Source organism: Cygnus olor, chromosome 1 (assembly GCF_009769625.2).
Source record: "Cygnus olor isolate bCygOlo1 chromosome 1, bCygOlo1.pri.v2, whole genome shotgun sequence".
In the NCBI taxonomy this organism is placed as follows: domain Eukaryota; kingdom Metazoa; phylum Chordata; class Aves; order Anseriformes; family Anatidae; genus Cygnus; species Cygnus olor.
In genome coordinates, this window is record NC_049169.1 from 9,367,655 (window position 1) to 9,393,115 (window position 25,461).

Sequence of the window (25,461 nt, forward strand, 5' to 3'; positions counted from 1 at the left end):
CTGGAATAATTACTGCTACCTGTTATTGCTGTAAAACAGTGCATTACAAAGTATTTAATGTAACTTCTTTAACTGTAATTACAGACCATTTAAGAAATGTATTATTCCTTCCGTATTTGTTCCTTAAAGCCATTGTCAGTACCTTGGGAGTGTGAGATATATAGGACATAAAAATAACTCAACTGGTTCTCATTACTGAGAACAAGAGAAATAGAGGACAAGTAACATGCAGTATGAAACATGCTTTATTTAATATTGCTTTCAGCAATGTAACACTGCTAAGATATTAGATACTCTTCACTTGTGATGGTTCAGAAATTTCTAAATGATTGTCTATACTTCTACACTGAGGTCTTAAAAATTCTTTTTCAATTATTGATCTCTAGGGGAAGTGAGTGCTGAAAATGCAAGTCCCCACTAATAGGCCAGGTGCGCTGCAGCAGCTGCAGTGCAAGTACAACCCTGTCTCTGCCCTGCTCCTAACCTCAGCTATGACCTCAGAGATTTCCTCTCATAATTATAAGAGGTAATTTACCATCATTTTTACTCCTTCAGAGGGTTTCCTTGTACTGACACTGTCAGTCATGCCAATCTGAGAGCAGTAGGCTTGCAGTTCAGGACAGCTGGTGTGGGATTCAAGGAGCGCGGCCTACTTGGACTGCTCTTGCTCTCCTGGTTCTCTCTTTGTTCCTTAAGCAGTCATTCTCATTTCTGTTTCTTGAAGGGCTTACTGTATGTTAATTAGTTAAGCTTTGCTCACTGTACAGATAGATAAACCTTTTTTAAATATGCTTCAGATCTTTTCCTATGGGTAAGCTGGGGAGAAGGGAGGCTGAAAGACCTCATATGCAATAAAGCAGGACTTCTCTGACAGCAGTTAACCATTAGACTCTCCACAAAATATAACAACAATAAATAATAATAATAATAATAATAATAATAATAATAATAGTCACTGTCCCATGTAAGTCCATAGTATTACAATGTATTTCTGTTATGGAATATGAAAAGCACCACAGTAATATAGTAAAAATTAAAGGCTATATAACTAACAAATATGATATTTGCTTATGTAATTCTACTAAATGAGCAGTTCTGTGAGGCTTTCTTGCTATTCTGGACCTCAGTCTCTCATTTGATTATTCTAGTTGCTCTAAGCCCTGTGAACATTCTCATGATTCCTGACCAGACCTTAGTAATGATCAAAGAAGACAAGGTCTCTACAGAATAGTTCTCAGCTTTTATACTCAACTTTGCTGTGCAGACATGTTCATAGTCATATCCCTCAGTTGTGAGCCTCAATATTTTGATTTTAAGATCTCACAGGCACCTGGATCCCAGCAGGAACACATGGCAACCTCTGCATTACATTACATATGGGTTAAATAACAGGTAACTGCTGAAAAAAAAAAAAAAAAAAAAAGCAGCTACAATTCTACTTCGACATTTCGACATTCCTGGGATGTCATAAACCAGCAAAGCAAACTTGGGTGATTTACAAATGTTACCAGAAAACACTAGCCTTTTGCAGGAAGGGATAGATAATTAGTTTGTTGACTGGAAGCTCTTCTAGTCCTTGAACTATTAATTTATTATAGCTTAAAAAGTTTTGACTACTGTCTAGTCAATACACTTCTGACTAGGTTTGGCTAAAGCACCATAACAGTACCACAACATGGTACACAAATAATCAGAGAAATCCCAATTAAAGAGTATGATAGATTTCTACAACTTGAAAGCTACAAAGATGTGCTTCTGAAGGGTACCTTAGGATTTATTTTCAAGTGTGATTTGACTATCTAATTTATTTAGCCACTCTTAAATATCCCAGCACAACTAAATTGTTAAAATGGTCCCTTTTGGCCTTGACTTGTTTAAATCTTTAAATTTCAATGAGTAGTTTTACAGAGTCACATAGAACAAGATAAACAATGACAGGTACTTATAAAAGACTTGAATATAATATGAAATCATGTTTTCCTTGGATTTTCTAGTGAGAATTAAATGGTGGTATTCTCTGTATCAACACATCATCTGACATCTAAGTCAGCTGTTTAAGTGTCATTAGATTTTAGCTAGTTACATTTACCTGAATTCAACTGTGATTGACATTTTAAACTTGATAGGTCACTAGGTGGTGATTTGGAATCACTTCAGATCAGAAACCTATTCCCAGTGTGGAAGAATTGTTAGACTCTTTATAGTACACACAATATAGCTATATTCTGCTTCTTTGCATTTAAGTGTGGTTTAATCATTGAATTTATGATTCATGTGGGTAGAATCATGTGGCTGTAATTTAGTTCATTATCTCATTTGTTAAGATATACTCAAGCCAAAATGTTCATGTATCATCTAAATTTTTGCTTTCTTTAAAGTTTTCCAGATCCTCCCTAAATCATAGGAAGATTAACATTTCCAAAGCAATGTGTGCAATGATTTGATTGAAAAAGGAAAAAAAAAAAAAAAAGTGGTGTGTAACTTAGCAAGTGTCCCTCAGCCATATCTGGTGATACTTTGGAAAAACAAAGTTGGCAACAAACGAGCACAATTCCCTTTAACTCATTTTATTACTGTTGTTGCCTGTTGCCTTAGGTAAAATAGAAGAACACAGAGGCAGAAAGCAAAAGTAATTCTTTTCATGTGTTATTGTAAACAAAGATCTGAAGACGGATTCCGAAAATTAAATATACAGTGCTGGCTGGATCTAGAAAGCCTGCTTCTAAATTCATCTGATAGTCACAGTTTATCAGGTCAAATTACCTCTGGCTTTTTGTGTGTACCAAAGAGAAGTTCGTCCCTTTCTTTCAGTGTTCTTCCTTTAGAGGACATTTACAGACAGATATCCAGCTTTTCTATCACCAACTTTTATCACCGTAACCTTTTCCTTTCTGGCTCCCTGTCTCCAGCATAACACTGAAATCCTTTGATAGAGCATACAGACCCAGGACCATCCAGCCTGGGGAAAGGGGAAAGGGGAAAGCTGCATGTCCAGTGGGAGTAGGAAGGGATAAGGTAAGCAATAGATCCAAAGCAATGGACCTCCAACGAGGATAAGAACAGAATTTACTCTTCGTGTTAACTTCCACAAGGAGAAATGTGACTTCTGAGCTCTTTGGAGACAAACAGTGCCACTGCATATCCTCTCCGACTCTATCACTTGTCCCAGTCAGTAATCCTGGAAGAAATTATTACTTTGGGGTCTTCTCACTCCTTATCCTTGTCCATAATCTTTAATGTGGGCATGATTTCCTACTAAGGCATTTTTTACCATTTGGGAGAAGAGGGAGTGAGGCATTTTGTAAGTTTTGTGCTGCTGCATAGAACTGCTTTGCATAGACACAACATAGAAAGACAGAAAGGGAAAAAAGTACAACAAACCTACAGTTCCTTCACTTAGAAGAAGTGAACTGAGTGTGGTAAAAAAGAAGTATAATACACTGGAGTCTTTTAAAGTCCTGTGGAGATTTCTAACATTATTTCCCCCCACACACATACCCCCCCCCAGGAAATTCTGGCTGTGCCAGATCTAGTTCTTCGACACTTGCGGGCATAAAGCCTCATTTATGGCAGAGTCCATTCAAAAGTTGAGCCTACAGCTTGTGTTCATTTAGACATTTGCATATGTTCTTTATATGAACTTACCAAGACAAATCAGTTACTGTAAGGTAACAAGTTGTATACTTACACAGAGGAAGGATTAAGTTAGTAATTGTTCAGATGTTCATAGTTTACCCATTTATGTATCACGGGAAGTCATTTATGTCTTTGAATGTGGGGAACAAATTGACATAGATCAAAGAGAAAACTAATTTTCCAATTTCTGGCTTTTTTTGTTTATAGGTGTGACTATAGAAATTTGCCTCTGAAGGAAACTTTATATTCATCAGATTTAATGCAGTCTTGCAGAAATAGCATTTTGTCTTTGAAGTATGAAGTTACAGGGGCAGAGAACGGGAAGTAAACGAGAAATGGAGGAAAATTTGTTCCCCAAATTATGGGTTTTAGTTTCCTATCAATATGTGTTCCTCATGAACCCAAGTTTGGCCTTCACAAAGTCTGAGAATTACTTTTAATTGCAGCTGGGTTACCAGCCATTGTTATTTTAAAATGACTTTGGGTAATTTCTTGTTATGATTTATTGCATCTCAAGATGGACAGAGTAAATTTGTCCTTTATACATTTCTTTTCAGAGAAACACATAACTGAATAACTAGTAAAAATTATGGAGGTGTTTAGTCCCTGTTTTCTTTCAGAGCTTCAGGCTGAAGCTCACATAATTAGAGAAGAGTGTTTCTCTTGGTATCATTAACATTTTTTTCCCTGAGTTTACTAGAAGTTCTTTCTATTTTAGTGAACAGACCAATTTTTAGGTTGTTGCTTTAATAAAAGCAAGTACAGTTTAAAATTTAAGGATAGGTCCGCTCTCAAAGATCACATATCACAGTTCCTTTATACTCAAGATGTGATCACTATTTCCCTGTTAAATTAGTCCACAACTAATTTTATTTCTGCAGTTCTGTTACTTGCATACACCAACCAGTAGTTCCACTAAATTCCTCTCTGCTGCTCACAAGTTTAATATCGTCTGTTTCTTTTGGAATAAGTAAAAGAACTAAATACTAGTTATAGGAAAAGTTCCTAAAATAACCAAGGAAATGATACATAATTATTTCCTATGTCAAAGCTAATGCTTTGTTCAGTTTCCACATCTTCATGTCAACTAATCTTCTTTAAAAAAGCCTTTTTACTGTAGAGAAAGTTTCATATTCTGAAGATGGTGGAACAAGAAAATTAAGAACCCTAAATAAAGAAAGAACCTGTACATTTCTGTCTTTTTTTCTTCTTTTTTTCTTCTTTTTTTTTTTTTTCTTTTCCTGACTGTTCAAAATGATCTGTGTTGGAACAAATTATCTGTTGATTTCCCTTTGGATAATCCCTTGCTGATTAACATGTTTCAAAACCTTAGATTATTTGCAGTGTCATGAATCTCACAAAAAAAAAAATAAATAATAAATAAATAAATCCATTTGGTACCAATTTTTTACTGACTGGGAATTTTAGGCTTCTGTCCCAGTTCAATATCTCTCTATGGTTTCAGAATAACTTAATTTCCACACCCAAATGTAAAGATTCCCACAATAAGAAACATGTAACTTCATAGTCTAGCTTACAGAGTGTTTTTATTTACAGGCCCACGTATTGCTAAGCAACTCTTCCTTATGAATGCCACAGTCTTTTGCTTCCGTTCAACACTTCACACATTTACGTTCACTTTCAACACAGAGGCTTTGAGTATATTTATTTTAGGTGGCTGTGAGTGGAAGTCATTACAGGATATGTCTAATGCTGAATAAAGACAAGCTGACTGATATGGAGTCTAAGTGCTTTATGTGCATATAGCAGGCTTTGCAACCTGTTTGTCTGAATACTCCACCCAATTAGCAGGTGTTGATTCTATTCGGAAAGGCAGGATGTAATCTGATTTCTCCAGGAGACAGGTGATTACCCCACCCAGATAGAAGAGATAGCTGGGAGAGACTCTTTCGATCTAGACTGTGGTCGCAACTTAAATTGCTGCTGGGCTTGGTGAGACTGCCTGAGTTGAAACCAAGCAGTATAGTTCATTGCTTTTCTAATAAAGCCATGCCCAGAATGTGGGCCAGCTTTAGTCTACAGAGCAAAAACAGTTTTGTTTTAAAATTATGGTAAGAAAAGGACTGTCTTCCATTTGACCTCAAGGCTTCCCAATGTTTTGAGTTATTCCTGAAATATTCTTCTGTTACTTAAATAACTTAATTCTGTTCTGTAGGAAGTAAATACTCCTGAAAAACATAACAATTCAAAATAAAATAAGTTTCTTGCTAAAGCTCCTGGAAGGGTTCAGTGTACAACAACCATGTTATTTTTGCAAAATCCTGAAAACAGTTTTGCTGGACTGCTTCCACAAAAGACTTTGGTTTGTCTTGTTAACTACACATTAACCAGATGTACAAAAATATGAGGTGGTCATTAAAACAGGTATATTGTACTGCAGCCTGTTCTTGGCATATGTCTAGCTGTTCACAGGTCTAGAACAATTATTATCTGCATCTGCTAAATGAAGATTTATGGACTGGAAACATGTCTCCTGATGTGGACATAGTGAATACAGAACAATTTGGAGAAACTTTACTTCTTAAGGCCTTAAGCAATTGCTAGGCCATATGATTAGTGATAATAACAAAGATTTGAAGACCTATTTAACTGATGTGTTGGTCCACAGTACCAGTAGTGAACAACTACCCTTACAGGTAGACAGACAGAAAGGCAGGCAGGCAGCGTCATTTTTTGTTTCACCCTCACTGACGAAAAGCAGGAAGCCAAAGAGCTTTCCATCTGCTGTGCAAGTGTGCTGACAATTAGACTGTTTTCTAATATGACATGCAGGTTTGTGGCTTGAAGGAATCAGGATATATCTGCTTTTTTTAGTGGCTTTTTTATCACATACTTTGTTAGTTAGCTTCTTATTTTTGTCTTGATGTTTTAATGGTTTAAATTCATGCAGACATCCTGCAACTTGAGTAAATTATACATTTTAAATATTCTCATGAACTCTTGTCATATCAAAAATCAGACAGATAACAGGCATAACTTAATTGGGAAGATAGCTAGAAGTACAGTAAGCTGCACTAGGCAAGCAAGAAAGAATGTCTTATCAATCCTCATCAGCACCCTCAGTCTGAAATTTCTCAGGGCATGGCTTGACAGCAAAGGAAAGTCTAGATATGGAGTTAATCAAGCATTCATCTTTAATTTTGGCAGTGGTGACCATGTCTAAGAGTAGTGTCATTCCTGGCATCTTGGGAGGGGTCAAATCCTCTAGATCACAATACAGTGCAAGGGCCACTGGATCTCAGGATCTGGCAGCTTTTTCAGAGCTCTAATGTACTGAAAAACTTCAAAGTACAATTAGAATTCAGTTCAGAAAATAACATAGATTTATAAAAGAGACTAGATATTTTATTTACCAAGAGATATCCAAGGTTTCTATTGGATATATATATATATATATATATATATAAATAGTTATTTTTAACGGATTTTAACTGATGGGGAATCCCTAAGAACTAAGTTTATAGAAATCCCCTCTGTAACACAGACCCCAGTATTTCAACTGCTCAACTAACTTCACTGCAGGCAGATTTTCAGAGGGTAGGACCATAAAACATTGAACCTGCTGATTGCAAGGTACAGTAATGAGAAAACAGGGATGGAAATGAAGTTATTGATCCAAACTCCGAGAGATACACAGCAGTAAATCACAGTCTGCAAATGTTTTCATGCCAGCTGCATGCATTGCTGGCCTCCCCCACTCTAAAATCTTACACGTGCTTATTCGGGTTCATTTGAAATGTTATCTCATGGAGTACAGGTGCCACGCATGATTTTCCCACCCATCAAACCCTGTGCAAAGCTTCTAGTACTGGGAGATATCCCCATTACTGCCAATGCAGCAGTGGTTTTGCAGCAGTGTTACCAATTAGCTTACTCCAATAAAATAAAATTTTAAAAGGATCATTGCAATTTAACAGGACTGGAATGATTTGCTCTGTTCCCTGCCTACTCTGGGCCTCTTTAAGCAGACTTTACTCTTTGACCAATGTTTTTAAGTGCTACTGTAATGCAAATAGGGAAACAGTACAAATTCTTAAATAATCTTACTGCAATTTACCAAATAATAATAATTTAAAAAAAAATTGCATGCAAGCAGCAATGAAATGCATAGCTGTAAAAGCATATGCGTTGCAGAGCTCACACTGAGGAGGGCTTCCTTGCACATGCTTGCTGATGTGCTAAAGTGTTTGAAGGATCTAGCTGAGAGATTAAATATATATTTATTGCACGAACAGTCCAGAAGTATTTTCCGTGAAACAGTGCTATTGCATACTGAAAAAGATAACTAGCCAATACAGACTGAACTGATTGCAGCTGGCAGTAGACCACCGGCAAAGAAGGATATATAAAAGCTCCCTGATAACTTGGGAACATCTTTCAACAGTGTGATAACTATGAATGACAGCAATAATATCAGGGATTACTTATTCTCCATGGATTCCTGACCTTGCCTCTTGAGAATTCAACTAATTAGACAGAAGGAAAAAAAAAAAAAAAAAAAAAAAGTAAACATATTAATTAAACTCATGCATGGGACTTAATATGGAAACTGTCTGTTCATTTGATTTGAAAGAAACATGCATTTGTTTTGTTTGTCCAGCTGTTAGACGATAGCTTTAAATCCCTTTGTGTATCCAGTTTAGACAAAACCTTCTGATATTTTAATCACGTAGCCATGTGGAAGGTTGAAATAAAGGAAGAATGTATGACAGGGTCTGATCATTATCTGGATTAAATCAGCAGAAAACCGTTGAAGCTAATGATACAGTAATGGATTATTTGGCCTTTTACTCAGTGCCCTGCATAATCTGTCCGCTTATATTTGCTGTAATATCTGTGAAGCAGTATAGACATCAATGCTGGTTTTTTTTTTGTTTGTTGTTTTTTAATAGAAACATCTTCTTTAAAATAAGGAAAAAAAAGCCTGGATATTAATTAGTCAGTGGGACTTACTCCTTAAACATCCCCTTAAAAAAGATATAATTGAAAACTCTTTACTGCATCAGTAATCCAGACTGAAGGATGTAAATTTCAGGCTTCTTGGGGAGATAATTACTGGAAACTCATAAAAACCACCGAAATTCAGTTTTAATTTTCATATGCAGAGCAGATGTTTTGACAGATGGATGGACTTTATTTTTGTAAGTGTCCGGGAAAAGTCTGCATAACAGTCTAATCAGTGTTACATATCTGTAGTGTTTGTTTTTCAATCTTTCTGCTTTTGGCTCTTATGCTTTTTGTTGCAGACATTTTCTTTGTAATTTATTTTTTCAGGATAATCTCTCTCTCCATAATCCTTTCTATCAATTTGATGCATAAATATTGGAAATCTCAAAAATTAAATGTATATGTTTGGTTAGTGTCAGACATAGTGATATTCATATGGTGGGTGTCCTGCTGGAAAGCTTAATTAATACTTTATCTTCTCTTCAAGACAGGCCCTCTGCCCTTATTTGTAATATATAATATTAGGATTTGGAATTTAGACTTAAGGTCTCTGTCCAGACACACTGGAACTCTTTGACCTTAATTCACACTCTGACTTTAAGTGACAATCTAACAATTTCTCAACTTGTACTACAAATAAGAGTTTAGTGCAGGAGGTCTTGCAGCAAGGTTGGTTCCTTCGCTGCAATACCTTAGTATGATGGAATGATTTTAGCTACTTTAATTTCGATAAACTATCAGTATAGCACATAGTATAACCAAGAAAGAGCACTAACCATTTCTTTGGGCATGCTTTAGAGGATAGTGGTAATCATGTCATCACAGTAGCAGCTCCAGAATTTACATGTTGAAAAAATAATAATAATAAAAAAAAAAATAGTAGCTTTCTGAAGAAGTTCCCTCTGTCAGGACAGAGAGACAGAGACCTCATAAACTATGCTAAGAGTCTCCAGGCATGATGCTGGGGCTTAGCTGCTTAGATTTTAAGTTAGAGATGCTTCAGCACAAGGCCAAAGGCAGAACCTACAGCTCTCAGGAAACCTTATGCTATTTATTGAAATATAAATGAAGATTAATCCTCTCCTGCACTAGGCAAGACAAATGAGTGGGGGTTTTCAGGACTGCAGTAACTCCCACATGATGTACCTAATTTTCTCTTTGAATGTCTACCTCAATCATTCTGTACCATATGCAATCACTTATGCTTTCTGCTATATGTATGTATATAAACTCAAGCTTTAGGGCATAAACCTGTGTTTAGCTTTATACAGACAAGAAAAAAATTCCTAATATGAAACTATCCATTATAAGAAACAGGATTATTAGGTGGAAGAATTCTAGTGATTCACTATGGTGATTCCAGTACTCCTTTTTTTAAAACGTATTTTCATTGCCTATCCAAGTTATATTTTCCTGCCTACAAAGAACTCTGCAAACTTTGCATTCATTTTCAGATATTCATTTACATTATTAGGCTAGAAGTATTTTAAACTCCCACTCCACTCAGCTTTCAAATATTAAAAAATAAAAATAAAAGTAAATTTCCCAACTAGAAAGTAATTTTTGAAAGTCTAATTTTCTTCCTTAAACTGTTTTACTTGAAGAACAACAATATTCAAAGGATATGAATTTGTCTAGAACATGTTCCCTTTAAACAATGTTCCCTTCCTGGGAAGAGCAAAAATGGATTCAAAGGTACCGGGGGCTGAACTCACGTGTGGACACAGTGTTTAAATTTCCTGATAATTTGATCATTACACCTGCTGGCTCTTGGTTCCTTCCTGTTCCTCCACTGAATATTTTCTCCCAAATGCTGTAACGTACCAAGATACTACATTTCTTTTGTAGTCTTCACTTCCTTTCCAGTATCTTACACTCTGAGACCATATAGTGAAATGCCTCCTGCTGGCATGGACCTTCATACTAACAATACAGTGTTGGCCTGAGGGCCTGGCAGCAGGGGATGTGGCTGCCAAGTAGGACAAGCCCAGTTAGAGACAACCAAGTCATTCCAGGCCTTCAGCCAAGGTGGTTGGTGCTTTGTAGTCAAATTGATGTAGCCACCAGTGTTGGGACCGGCAGAGCTGAGTGCCAGATTTCTCAGCTGAATACCACTGCACAAGCTGTGAAGCCAGGGCAGGTTTGGGGAAACAGATCCTGGACATCTGAGTCAGTCACCCCAGTCTCATGTAGTGGTAGACACAAGTCTTCTCAAAGCACACACAGTTTCTCTGATCGTAATATCTTCTTTAGCATACATGTATGCTGAAATCTGGAGTTTGAATGAATCATGGAGAGCTGTTAAAGTAGTTACAGTATAGATTTTATTATTATTATTATTATTTTTTTCCCAGAGTCACATAAACAGGTAAAACCAAGTATTCACCTTCACGGAGCAAACTCTTATTCTGCTCAGTGTATCACTCACAAACTCACAGGTACAGTGACATTTCAACACATCGTGCTGTATCTGTGCAGCTGTACTTAAGCACAATTAGGCAAAGGAAGGACTTAATCAATGGAAATCAAAGAGACTGTTGCTATTGTTCCAGTGAGAATAGTCCTGTCTCCCAGGCAGGGCAAAAACTTCACTTTGAACTTCCTGAGTTGACAAGGGCTTAAATCAGAACTTTAGCTTTACTTTGATGTCATTTATTGTGGTTTAATACCCCTCTTTATTTATTTTTTACAGTCATGTAAAATATATAAAGAAACCTAATCTGTTAGGGAGGTGTATGAGAATTTACTGAATGGATCTTAATGGTTCCTTTATGCAGCTATAAAACACAGAGAAGCTATATGACCAGTCTGAGCTGGACTAGGGACTTTAAATGTTATACAGATTTATTTGTTATAGTCAAAGGTTTATTGCTGTAAGTATTTACCTTCCCCATTGTTTAACTAGGTAGTGTATTTCTCAGACATCTATAATAAAAAATGTGTTGCACAATGAATTTAGGAGAGCTTAAAGGCAGGGATGAATAAACCAAATCACTTATAATATGAGCAATTATATAGAAATAATAATTCTACTGATATAAACTCAGTTACAGTACAATCGAAGCTCAACAGTTGAAGCAAAAATATGGTTAGGAAAAAGTTAAACTATTTTTTTCTTCTTCTTCCTACTGCAGACTAATCTGGAATAATTCAGTGAAGCTGGTAGAATTTTTCTTAATTTCCCTCCAAAGAAATCAAAGAAGGCTCTGCCCAGAAGTGAAGAAGGGTTTTCCATCTCATGTTTAAATACTAGCTATCTAAAACCTTCTTGCTGTATAGTATATGCAGATGAACAGTATTTAACAAATGCCTATAGAGTCACGGTACTGTGTTGCTATAAATCAGAATAGCTCCACTGAAATCAGCAAAACAAATTGTAATTTATCCTGGCTGTGGATCTAGCCCACGTACTCACAGCGTTTTGTAAAGGTGTGTGTCCATTGGCCTCTGTCATTTCATGTTCTTCAGGCAGGCAATTCTTAAATAGTAGACCACAAAGACATTTCTAAAATCAAGATATATCAAATCAGCCAAGGCAAAGCACAGTCCTACTGAAACAGATGTGTGATTATATTTGACCAGATACAGCGTTAAGAAAGAAAATTCTGGATGCTTTAATAATACACAAACCATTGGTCAGTTTTAAATTATGCAGTGTCAATGTTTGATGCTTCAGCTGGAACACAGAATATCAGAGTTTATGCAAGGATCTGCTTCGATTTTGTTCATTTTTAATGTTATGTGAATTTATGGTATTTGCTCATTTTTACTCTTGCAGGTTTTGAATTAGTAATACATTTTCACAGGTTCTCCATATTTCTTTTATTAATAAGAACAAAGGACAATAGTATTAAGAACAATATAGAAACATACAGTGTAATTTTGATGATTTATGCCAGGTATTTGTTTAGTACTCTACCATTGTGACAGTGAAAAGCAGCATGTGAATATATGTAATAAATGTATGTTCGTGTTTATATATGTGGGAGGAAGAATATGTATGAACCAGAATTTTCGTGTGTTTTTATTAAGAAAGGTCAGAATGGAAAGAATTAAGAGAGACCCCTGGTAACATCCATCTCTATTTCTTTCAATTTCCTGTTGGATTACTTTAACTATCTCTATGTTTCTCTTCCATCTCAGTTGGAAAGATAACTTAGGTTGTCAGCAGTAAGCCGAGGACATAGTAGGATTCTATAGATTTTCTCTACAGTACTCGTTTTAGTACTTTGCCATTAACTGTTACGCAAATAAACAATAAAATTGGAAGAGCAAAGTCATTTTGGCGCAGTCCATTATGTGAAGCAGGGAATCAGTATTTTATATAAGTTCACTGCTTTTCTCAGTGGTGGCCTAAGGCATGCCTCAAATTGCACATGCATTTTCATGGCAGAGCCATAATTTTCTGGTTGAGATTATCTGGTTTAATTAGTAACCAAGTTACAGAGCAAGATGATGCCAGGCAATGAGATCTCTGTAGAGGTGGTAGCTAAAGTGGTGTTTCCGTGGGCCCTGATCTACTTGGAGAGGTAAAACTGAGTGTTATAAAAAGGCACCAACTAAAGACTAAAAAGGCACCAACTATACATTGAAAAGTTTCCTCCATTATTTTACACAAACTTTACTGGAAATGGTTGTTCTATTTTAATGTTCTTATTTTTCTCCTATTTGAAATCCATTATAAAATTGTGTTAGTAGACTGATTCACAGCCATTGACATTGACATTTTTTCATTGTTAGACCTGGTGGAAATGGAAAGATTAAAGAAAAAAATCTTAACTATCAGGTTAGACATTTGCATTCTAATATGGAAATTAATAACATTTCATTAATAACAGGCATTAATAACAACATTTTTACTAACAGATAAGAGATTATGTTTATGCTAGGGACTGTTAGAACATTTTTAAGTATTGAGAACTAGAATTACTCATGATGGATAATTTACTCAAGTGGAATATGCAAAGCTTATATTTTAGGGGTCATAAACAGTTCCAATAAAGTTAAGCGTATGTATTCATCTTTCTAAAACTGGTCCCTAAACATAGACAATGGGGGCGAGGCAGCATTCATATTGTTGGTAGAAATGTTATATCAATTATTTGTTTTTCATCAACTCCTTCCATCTGGCCCATCTTTTTTTTCTAATTGTTACTTAATTGAATACAAGCAAACAGTTGGTCCATTTTTCTTCATTATTTTATTCTGACACATTTCTATAAATGGGTTTTGTCTTACAAACACGGCAATACCATAAATTACAAAGATGAAGAGAGTCTGAAACAAACGAGGAAAATTGTTGTATAATTTTTTGTTCAGGGTTGGATGCTTTATTAAATGACAACCAAAGATATTTAAATGAGATCCTAAATCAGGTTGTTTATTAAATGCTTAGTGCTAAACATGCTTATAAACAGCTTGAAATGATCACACCTTAAAATCTGTTCATTCAGCCATAAATCCACAACACAGAAAGCACTCCCATTAGTCATAATCACCAAATTAACTTCAAGGATGCTTTTTTTTTTTTTTTTTTCCTTTTCTTTGCAGAGAGAATGTGCTAATTTCATCAAGGTGCTCAAGACTTATAACCAAACCCACTTGTACGCCTGTGGAACGGGGGCTTTTCATCCAGTGTGCACATATATTGAAGTTGGAAGCCATCCTGAGGTAAATTATCTTAAAACAATATTTCTTGTTTAATCTTTTTTGGTGTTTAGCCATGAGCCCTCTGCCAGAATACTCTCACTCTTTTCTGCAGCTCAGTGAATGGATCTGGTAGGACCTGCTCTCACCAGACTCTGGTGCTGATTGATAAATCACAACCAGATCTGTGCTTTTCTCTCCCACACGGCATCCCTTCCGCCTGGCTCTTAAGTAAATACCAATGAGCCCATTCTGCCTCGTTCGTAGTTCAGCCTGTGCATTTATTCTGAGGCCAATTTTGTCCTTTAGTCTCCTACTACAGAGTACAGTCTGACACCATGGCAGCTTTCTCCCAGGGAATTAAAATTGTGCTACGCCTTCATAAATCCCACTTCTCAGATTTGTCCTAACACGTCAACATGTTTTCATATGTGACCTACGTTTTGTTTCCTTACTTTTTTTTTTTGTGAAAAGTGAATAATTTTTCCTCTCTTTTCCACATTTATTTTAATCTTTTTTTTTTTTTTTTTTTCTGACTTTTGCTTAGTACTGCAGAAGGGATGGCATAGCTCTTGTAATATTTCTTGAGTGATTGTCATAACCACATAAGCATGGTCTTCTGTGAAAAACAGTATCACCCACAGAAAGCAATAGGGCCATGCTGATTTTCCTCCTGGCTGCAGATTAGACTAGAATGTCTTTGTGCTCCTGCAGTTGATTTAATTTCAATCTTTTTTTTTTTTTTTTTCCAGAAAAGCAAAACTTTTATTTTCCTATTAATCTGAGTACTTAATATCAGTAAATCCACTTTATTGTACTTCCAGTCCAGCTAACCTAAGTTGCTCCATGGACTGTTTCAGTTTAGCAGCCAGACTCTTGATGTGTTTTCAGCACTCACTTACTTCATTTAAGGATATGTTTTATTGGTGAATCCATAGTTATGTTACTTGTAGCTTCTGTGTTCTCTGAAGAACAGTTCTTTCAACTTACCTTATGGTTTTGCAATTCAGGTTTTCAGATTTCTCTGAATAGAAAGACACCACTGTTAAATGAATGAGAACTCTGTTATTTAAAAATCAGAATTTCTTCTCCTAGAAAAATTAGCAGACATTTTGAGTGTTGACTTTATAGTCTGGAAACCATTTTTCTCTATAAAAATGTCTTTTGATATTTGAAATATGAGTCTTTTTAATGTTCTAAACATAAGGTTTTGAAGGAATAAAGGAGCTGCAAAGTAGAAGGGTTTTTATTTTTTTTATTTTTCATTTTATTGTTTTTTTATATATATATTCATTAATGCTTTATTCCAGAATGCATTCTTGGCAATTAGTGATTGTCTCTTGACCACACACAGTATGTCATTGCTTACTGCATTAAACAGATTCTCTGTTTCCTGAGATCCATTTGGGAATTGGTAGACATATTAATTAACTCTAGTTCCGTAAGATGTGTGTCAATCAAACCTTGGCTATCTGCCAAGTGAATCTATCTGCAGAGAGATAGCTGGTATGAGGTCATTTACTTCTACATGTGGCTGTTTTATGACTGTGTCATAAAACCAACACACACTTTATGAAGGATTTATAGAAAGGATGATCAGAGATGAGAGGCCGGATCCAACCTTGGTTTAACATTCAATGTTTTGAAAGACTTGAGTCAATGATGTGTTTGGCCCTGGAGCTGAAAGAGGATGTGTTTTTAGCTTCCTTTTATCAGTCCATAACTATCAACAAAATCTAAATAATTGCTTTTTTCTTTTTGGTCATTTATGCAGTAAGTTTGTTAGCCCCCATGTGCCCGAATCATTCTCATGAACCATTGTTTCAGCTTTGCAAACCAGGGAAAGGATAATGTACATCTGGACTGACATGGTCACTGATAGCTTCTGATTTCCCTTTCATGTTTAAGCTATGAGTGAAATCACCCTTAACTTTCCCTTCATTAGCACAAGTTTCTCTATCCTCTGAATGATTGTGTAGGAAGAGTCATTACCTTCTCGGTCCAGTTCTTACTGTGCAGAGAGAAGCTGGGGCAAAGAGGAGGCACTAGTACCCACCTACTCTCGTGCTTTGACAAATGTGATTGTCTATGTCCTGTCCCTTACAAAGGTGATAATTGGACAAGTAAATGAATTAATTAAGTTTGCAATGAAAAACAGCCTGGACTGTCTTTCTCTTAGCTAGAGCTTACATCAACAACCTAGCCAGGAATTTCAGGAGTTTCAGTGTGTCTTCTGCAGAAGCAGAGGGAAGAAGAGGGTGCTTGATTGACAGCAGCTATTAGAGACATAAAGAACGGGGGGATACGATGTTAACCCCTCAGCCTACACTCTGCATCCATAAGAGCCAGCTGGTTTATGTGGTCATGTCAGACAGCAGCACTGGACGTGTCAAAGGGCCGCTGCTTCTGTATTGTGTATAGTTTATACCTCCTAACATTCTAAAAAAGGTAAAGAGTAAAAGTGAAAGCAAAGGGTTGATTTTGAGTTTAAAAATTGCCATCTAAAACATTTCCTGAAGATTCATTTTCTGCCACAACACTTGTGGAAAATTAGTTGACTTCACCATCTGCTTGTTTATTTTCAAGCACTTAAAGAGGTAAATGTGAACTGATTAGGGGAATAGTAAGGGAATGTACCTACTGTCTAATAAGACTGCTTGTTTATGTGGTGGTGGAATGGAACCCACCTGTCCGAGTCTGGTGGAGGAGTGGAAATTAGTGTGTGTCAAACTGAAGATGGAAAAAATGAAATTTAAAGAAAAGAGTGGGAAGTGATAGAGAAGACCCTAGAAGCAATTGGAGCAAGCTGCAGAGGGCAGGAATATGGTACAATTCTTATGACTGGGAAAGGAAATAAATTGCTTTGTGTGACAGTCATAAAATAATGGGAATATGAATTGTTAAATCTGTTGAATATCTCTTCGATATGAAGCAGCATATTACAGCCCCATTCCATACTTGAAGAAAACCATTTCTAGTGATGAAACTAGGCAGATCTAATTGAGTTTGATGAAGTACAGTATGAGAAATAATAATAAAAAGGTAAAAGGATATGAACAGCATGCTGTGCATCTGATTAAAAATGATCTGCACAAATGTATACAGTGTAATATGTTGTGAATTACACCACATTCTAAGGAGTAAAGCAGACTAATCTGTACTTAAATCCATTCCAGATGTGGGAGTGAATAACCACAGTATTTAGAGAGAAGAATAAAGCTAAAGTTTGAATAGACTTTAAGCACGTAAGGCATGAGTAAGCAGGAAAGAACATATTTAGAGAGAACATAGCATGTGTATATGCACAAAATACCTGAGGAGAACCTAATTTAAACCTTGAGATGATCCACTGCAGAGTCTATATTTGTACCTTTCACTGAATAGGGTAAACTGGTTCATATGCAAATGAATACAATGTACATCCCTGAATTTATGTGAGATGACCTAACACAGACACCTACACCAGCTTCAGGGCTTGTTAGGCAACAAGTGGCATTCTGTCTAGATAACGCAATATAGCACAAGAAAGCAATTACTACAATTGAGTAGTACAAAATACAAGAAAGCAATTAGTAGAACCATGTTCTGCTCCCACTGACTTCTGAGGAAACAGGATTGAATGTGTAGGAATGTTGTCTTTACGGTTGCAAAATTACACAAGTCAGATCTGTGCTTGAAAGAAACACATCCAACTGCAGGGAGACACAGAGGTGCATTTAACCCACTAGAAAATCACAACAGAATGCAAAATGCACCTGCCTGTGTGTGCCTGAGCAGGGGGAAGCAGCCCTGTTCCATTTCCCCAGGGTTGCCTTTGGGGTAGTTTGTATGAACATGCAAAGAACAGTCCTGTTTAAGGAAAGAACAGGATTTTCCATTTATTTAACCCTTACGTACAGGTGGAAGTATAGAGAGTTTTTTTTTTTTTTTTTTTTTTTTTTTAACACTCGAGACAGGCACTGCAAAGAGCTGTACTAAACTGTTTGCCAGATCTTCAGCAGGAATACATTAGGGTTTCTTCAACAGAGGTAAATCAATAGACGCTGTCTGAAGAACTAACCCAGCTTCTTTTATTGTCTCCTAATTCCAAATTTCTTGTCATTGTCCAACAGATTAAAACTCATTTTAACTGGATGAACTTAAAAGATCTGGGATCACTTTACTTGCAGGTTATTTCTCATTCTTAATCAATAAAGAAGCTCTAAGCTTAGTTCAGATTTATGATGTACATAAACATTAAGTTATTGCATATGAAGTTATATAATGCTACCACCTGTAACATATTTGCTTTTTCCGGTCTCTGTGTATTTTAAACATCTTTAGTTCAACTCATAAAATTTTGCTGAATTATACCTCTTCATTTTTTTTCCTCTTCTGTACTTCACATTAGAAGAGGTCTAGAGTGCATTTTCTAAGTAATGGACATCCTGTTTTATACATTTATGTATCTGCCTTTTATCTGTCTGTCTGTATAAGTATGTGTATATTATACTTATTTATGTATATAGTGATGGAAAAGCTTTTGGGGGGGGATTTTTTTTTATTTTTTTTTTCCTGAAAGAATGACTTTGAAGGAACCCATTACTTGAAGGACCAATGCTACTGCTGGTAGAAAACATGTTGTGTTTCATTATCTAATATAAAATCCAGGGTGAAACATTGACTTCACTAGCAGCAGATGTGGCATAAATTGGCCTAACTTCATTGAAGACAGCAAAGCTGTGTCAGTTTACATCAGTTAAGATTCTGAACAGTGGTTTTTAAATGAAACGTTTGAGCAAATGATAGTTTAAGTTAAGAATCAATTCAGGCTAATTGGCTTCCCTTCTAATTAATTGTACCTTTATGTAGTTTTATATGCTTATCAATATTTATAGAAAATAAGAAGGGAAGGGAGATTGCTAAAGGATGATCTTCATTTGTGATGAGGATATAGCATTGTGATATAGGAATTATTTGATACAATTATTTGTGAGATACCAGGTCTAAGCATGACTGTAATCACAGAGAAATGCCAATAAAGGAATATACTCTGCAGGCAGTAGCAGCCTATTTTAGTTCAGAGATGCTTGTACCTTTCAGACTAATATAGATCCAGTTAGTATATTACATGAAAATAAAACCTGAAGAGCCAGATCTCTGGCTTATGTATAGTGTAAGCACTTCTTAAAGCATTAAAAAAAAAAAAAAAAAAAAAAGGAAAACATTTCACAATGGTTTGTGCTATATTGGAAAATTACAGATACTCAAATTTTTTGCTGTAGTGGTGGTTCAGGTTTGCAAAAGTTGGTAAGTAATAGGGCAGTCAGCATTAGGCACACATCTGTCCAGGCATCTCTCAGGGTCAGTGGCCAAAATCACAAAATAAAGGGGCTTGATTTCTCTGGAGTCTGCTGGATCTGCAAACCATCACTTCTGTTGCTCCATATTATATTGATTTCCAGACCATTATGCTACCCTGTATGAAAACTCTTTGCGTAGAATCAGGCTTTTCACACATGTACAATTTACCTCCACTGTCAAAAAGATAAATCTTGGCATAGCTGTAGCATGTGCTTCCTAGCATGTAAGAAGTATAGTATATGTATATGCAGCTATATGTAGCTATGTATAGCATATGATTCTTATTCCAAGCCATAATTCACTGTATGATTGGTTGGGAAAGGATATGGAACTTTCAAGGGAACTTTCCAATGACCCGAAGACAGTATTTACTGCAGGAGTACAGGGAGGGGACAGAGATCATGATAATCCTTTGTCATTTTCTCTGGCAAGGTTTGACAACCATTTCCATAAGGATATGTTGTTGGAAGCTCTACACATTTTAAAGCACCATTGCACAGTATGTATTTCTTACAGACTGAGTGCTGTGTCCCAAATGGCACCTCTTGTTACATGATATTATCTTGTGATAAAGTTACAGATGTAGAAGGTCAACACGAAGAGGTAATTTGATTCCCATTTAAAAGACTTTTTGAAAAACTCCATAAACCTCTTTGTAAACAAATATGAATCAGGTTGGTGGTTAAGGCCTATTATTTATGAAGGCCTGTCTTTGAATGCATTGCAGATCTCTTTTGACTTTAGTTGTATTTTGAACCCTTGGTTGCTAAAAGAAAAGTTAATAAAACTCAGATTTTTCAAAACTTCATTCTGTCATCCTGAACCAAAAGATAATTCCAATAAAAACTTATTTCCAGAGTAGATCTTTTCAAATAGAATTATAAGGTTTTGTATGTTAATTCAGCTGTTGCAATAGTTTAATTTATGAGGTAAACTTCTGTAAACTGAATAGCTCACATGGTAGCAATGGCTGACATCTTTCCTACCCCTCCCTGTTAAGCTACACAGCTACTACTGAGGTTTCATCCTGAGCAAAGTGAGATACTGAAGAGAAAATGTTGAGATTTATTTTTCTTTTTTGTATCCTGTTTTAACAAGATAGGGATTTATTTTCCAATGCAAATTATAATACATAGTAAACTTTTGGTGTAAACCACACAGTTAAAAGTATAATCATTTAAATTTGCAGCCTGCGTTCATTTTCTTGATGTAGTCAATTAAGAAGGATGTGCCTTTATGGCAGCTGAATATTTGACAACCAGCTGATTCATTTTGTTTTCAATTTAGCAACAAAAAGTACATTTGTAAGAATAGGGCTACTCAAAAATATACATGCAAAGGACCTGGTTCAGTATCTAAAATTCAGATACAGTACTAATACCTTTGGGGGGGAGTATTTAGCAAAGGGGTCATGTTTAATCATTGACAGGAAATGTGAACACCTTAGGTTTTCAGTTGTTTAATGCATTTAATGCATTCAGTTCTGCCCTTGCATATTTCATAATTACACCTAACCAATTTGGAATCTATTTATGTCTAAAGTGACAGAAAATCAGTAATTATGTCTGAGGTTCAGTCTGAGATTTATAAGTTGAACATTTACATGCAGGAAATGAAATCAAGTTTTAAAACTATCACAAGTCAAAGCACTGTGTTTGGCTATTTTATTTCTTCATCTTTATAAAATGGAAGCACAGTTCTTTACTCTCATACAGAGGGGAGGTGTAAGATATGAAGAGACGCAGAACAAAGACATGAAATATACTATTGCAAGGGCCATTTCTGCATAGCAGAAACACTAATGAACGCCCTATTATTATTCAAGTCTGATCAGTTCAACTATTCAGCAACTAACTTTTGTTTAGGACTTGATAAATATATCCAAATTGCTAAGGCAGACTTGCTTTCTTTTTCAGATGAAAACAAACAAACAAACAACAGCAAAACCTATCAGATCCATATTACTTTATACATGTTTTAATGAAAAGTCACTCCACAGGTGATGTTCTGGCACTCTGCAGTTTGGTTTTAATTGAAAACTTCCCTAAAATGAAAAAGAATTGGTAAGAATACGGTCTGTAGAGAGAGCATCAGTGTTTCTGTGGATCTGGCCTGATCATTAGAGACAAGCAATGCCATAAAATTAAATTTTGTAATAGTGAGATCCTGTGTATTCTCCTCCAGTACTTAAAAGGAAGGAAAAAAAATCCTTCACACAAAGTAACAGAGAAACTTTTAGATTATTCAGTGCAAAAGAGTCTAGCATGAAGTGTAGTGTCGATTTTGAACCCCTTGCCTCCTAATGAGTGCAATCTATGCGCTAGCACGCTTCCACTGAGATAACTGAGAAGACCATTGTTCCCCCAATGTACATTGCTTTTGGCCTTCTGTTGCTGACAAATGCTGGTTGATTACAGTGGAGAACTGTATACAGTATGCCACAGCTGAGTGACTTCCATGAATGGGAAACTGAAGCCAGTCGACATATTCATTAGGTTCAAAGAAATGAGTCTCAGAGCTGTGGGAAAACTTTTGTTTATGCTGCTAAAGGGGAGGGAAAAAAAAAAAAAAAAAAACGGAGATAGAAAGAGGCCTCCACGGAAGGAAATTCACTGAGTGGAGTGTGTACACGTGCACATGCAAGACTGCCGAGTGGATTTTCACTTGTATACCATGTGTACCAACCTTCTTTATGAGTCCATTCCCTAAAACCGTATCACAGAAAGGATAGATAACTTCAAATATGTTCAGATAATGCATGATTCATGTTTAAGGAACTCTTAGGATCTTGGCCTAATTTTTATTTTATTTTTAAATCGGGGGTGTTTATTTCCACGTAACAGTCGTCTTCAGTGAAGTCCTGAATGAGATATAGAAATGTAACGAAGACAGACATTTGCTCATTTATGTAGTCATAGAAAAAAAACAAAATAAAAAAAATGGCTGTTTTAAAAATATTAGTTTTTGTGATCACTACCAGAGAAGCTGAGAATACATCCACTATTTGCACTTGGATGTTAATTATTTCTTCTATCAATTAAAGGATGTTATGATTAATTATTCATTTCCAGAATGTAAATATTTCCATTGGCACATGGTTACCTCATTTAAAGTAATACCTCATAAGATAATACAATTTCCTAATTCATTACAAACTTACATTGTAATATTTAGAGAGATGGCAACCAGATTAAGATGTAGATCCAGTTTTCTTGGTGGTAGTATTATGTGCATTCATCACAGAGCCTATAGTGTTTCTAGCAGAACAGAAGCTCAACATTTGACTCTTGTTAAAGTAACAATTGAAAACCCAACTTCACAGTCGTGCAAAATATGTAAAATTTCATCCGCACCTCCTGAAATAAAAAGACAAGTATGGCTGAATTATTTGATCTCTCAACCAACATGGGGGAAAAAAAATAACAAACCACCATCTGTTGGGAAAAATAAAAAAATAAAACCAATAGAAACCTAGTATACATTGTAGACAGCCTTAATTAAGGAAATTGTTTATAAATAGAATTATTTCTTGATTTAGAGATTCAGGAGGAAGCAAAACTGAAAGAGGGCGTTACCAAGCACAGATTTGGATAAGTCAGCATCAAAGCAACATTTTTCATTGTGGGATCCATGTCACAAAATTCCATTTGACAGGGCCTGACCTCATGAGAAGAAACCCATTTTAAGTAGGATTTCTGCAGCTGAAGGAAGTGACTGTATTGTGTTTGTAGCTCAATGCAAACATCTTGTCAACCAGGCTTTAAACAATCAAGATCACAATGCAGCAGATTTCAGCTGTGCATGATGCTCCACATATAGACCATGGAGCTGTGAAAAGCACAAACAAACTAACAAGAGCATATAGTAAATAATCAGATGAAAGGATCTAACGAGGAGCCTGTTGACATTAACGGACTTCTCTGGACTGTATCTAAAATTTTATGAAAGCTGATATATAGTGAAGTGCTTTTCAGACTTGATTTTTAAAGGCTGTGGGATACATTCAGCTCACAGAATTTGCATGTACCTTTTAAACAGCATCGCTGAAAACATTGTCCATTTTCATGCTTTCAGACCAGTCTCATATTTATCCTTTCTGCATATTCACAGTGCGTGTGTGCTTAATGGTATGCATGCACAGTGACAGGCTTGAGGTCAGTCCCTGGATAGGACGGGGCAGGCTGTACTTGGCAGTGGTGCAGCCTGCTCAGCCACAATGGCTGAGCTTGTTCATGCCCAAGCTTTTCCCCCAAACCTCCTCCTGATGTTGTATCTGGCTATAAGAGTCTCAGCTGGTCAGAATACACAGAAAGGGAGCATTTCCCCAAAGGAAAGATGAGAACACTCATCTTGGATTTAATGGATTTAAAAGCAACCTTTCAAACAGATTCAGGAAAGAAAAAGTAGCTTTCCAACAATGGAGGCCCACTTTGTGTGCTTCCAAGAACCCTTTACATCTCTTCCTTTCATCAACAGCTGCATTTGGCATGACAAAATTGGCTTCTCTACAGTGATTTAGTCTTATTTCTCCTTTGATAAAAAGCAGAACAACTGCAGGTGAAGCTACTATTTCTGTGAGTAAATAGCAGTGCATAGGTATTTCCAGTGGTTGCCTGGTGGAATAGTAAATAACTTTTCTTCTCTTTCTATCTTGACCATCTCCATTTTTATGGACAGACTCATATTTATGTGAAAATGTTTTGAAATTTTCCAGATGTCTTCTTGCCTTTACAAGATTTGGAAACTGAGTTTCTTCTCTGCCCCGTGTAATAGAAAGAACATCTAAAATTTGTTACTATTGAAATAAGTTCAAATCATAAAATACCACTATTTCACAGTTCAGGAGGAAAATAATGGTAAAGACTGATGCTTTGATTAATGATTAGAACTTTTCTTTTTGAGGAGAGAATCTATATGAGATAATGAATAAAAATCTCATATATGCCATATTTATGGAGAACATGGCTGCAAGAGGATCCCTGCAAAACAAGAGCAGATTAAACATATCATTTTTAACTTTTCAAAATACCTTTAAAAACATAACGAAAACGTTTTTTGTTGGTACACATCTTTCATCATTTTTCATCATGTGTTGTGCTAGCATAAGATGACATAGATTAGCAATCAGGTATTTCAAGATCCTAAAAGTCTGACAGGAGAGAAAATACTTCATCCTTCTTTAAACAGTGTTTTTATGGGAATATGAGTCCCAGTACAGGAATGAGTGCTTGATTGCTGCAATAGTACTTGTCACTAAGAAGAAAATCCAGTTTTAGGAAGAGGTCATGGGTTGCAGATTGTATTTTGTGCAGGGGAGGAACCTGGAACTGTGCATTAAATTATCTAGAAATAACAGGCAAATAGAGAGCGCGTGGCCTTAATAATCATTTTTCTTATACATCAGTACTTCTATATTTTGCCATAAATAGTTAATCAATTTACTGTTGGAAGACTGTGGTAGATTAAGAATAGTAACTATTAAGAATAGTAATGAAACAGGCAGTGTTTTAAATTTGTGCTAGTCCCATATGCCTACTGCTTATGTGATGTTGGAAATCGTTCTAAGGGGTCACAGCAGTTCTTTCTGTCCTACAGATCTAAGAATAAAACTTCTTGTAGTCATTGGGGAGAAATATTACTCTTCCATTCATTCTCAGTTCTAGCTTACATAGTTTGTAACAACTTGCTTTCTGTTTGTGGCAATCAGTAAGTCTGTTTGGAAACGTGCTGGCTCCTCTTTGAGCTCTTGAGTATAAACCAGACTGAATCTCTGTATCTTCCCTTAAATACCATTCCTGTGAGAGAAATGTACTGTGCCCTTCTGTTCCTTCCTTCACCTCTCTCTCGTTTATGTAAGACAAATAATTT

General features: G+C 36.0%; 1 protein-coding gene across 5 annotated transcripts in view; it reads left to right on the forward strand.

Annotated features, from left to right (window-relative positions):
* SEMA3A (semaphorin 3A) overlaps positions 1 to 25,461 on the forward strand; it is a 331,651-nt gene that overhangs the window by 215,850 nt on the left and 90,340 nt on the right. For all 5 annotated transcript variants that reach the window (XM_040548218.1, XM_040548227.1, XM_040548247.1 and 2 more), the window contains one exon: positions 14,155 to 14,274. In XM_040548218.1, coding sequence (XP_040404152.1) covers positions 14,155 to 14,274 — 120 coding nt within the window. The remainder of the gene's footprint in view (positions 1 to 14,154; positions 14,275 to 25,461) is intronic.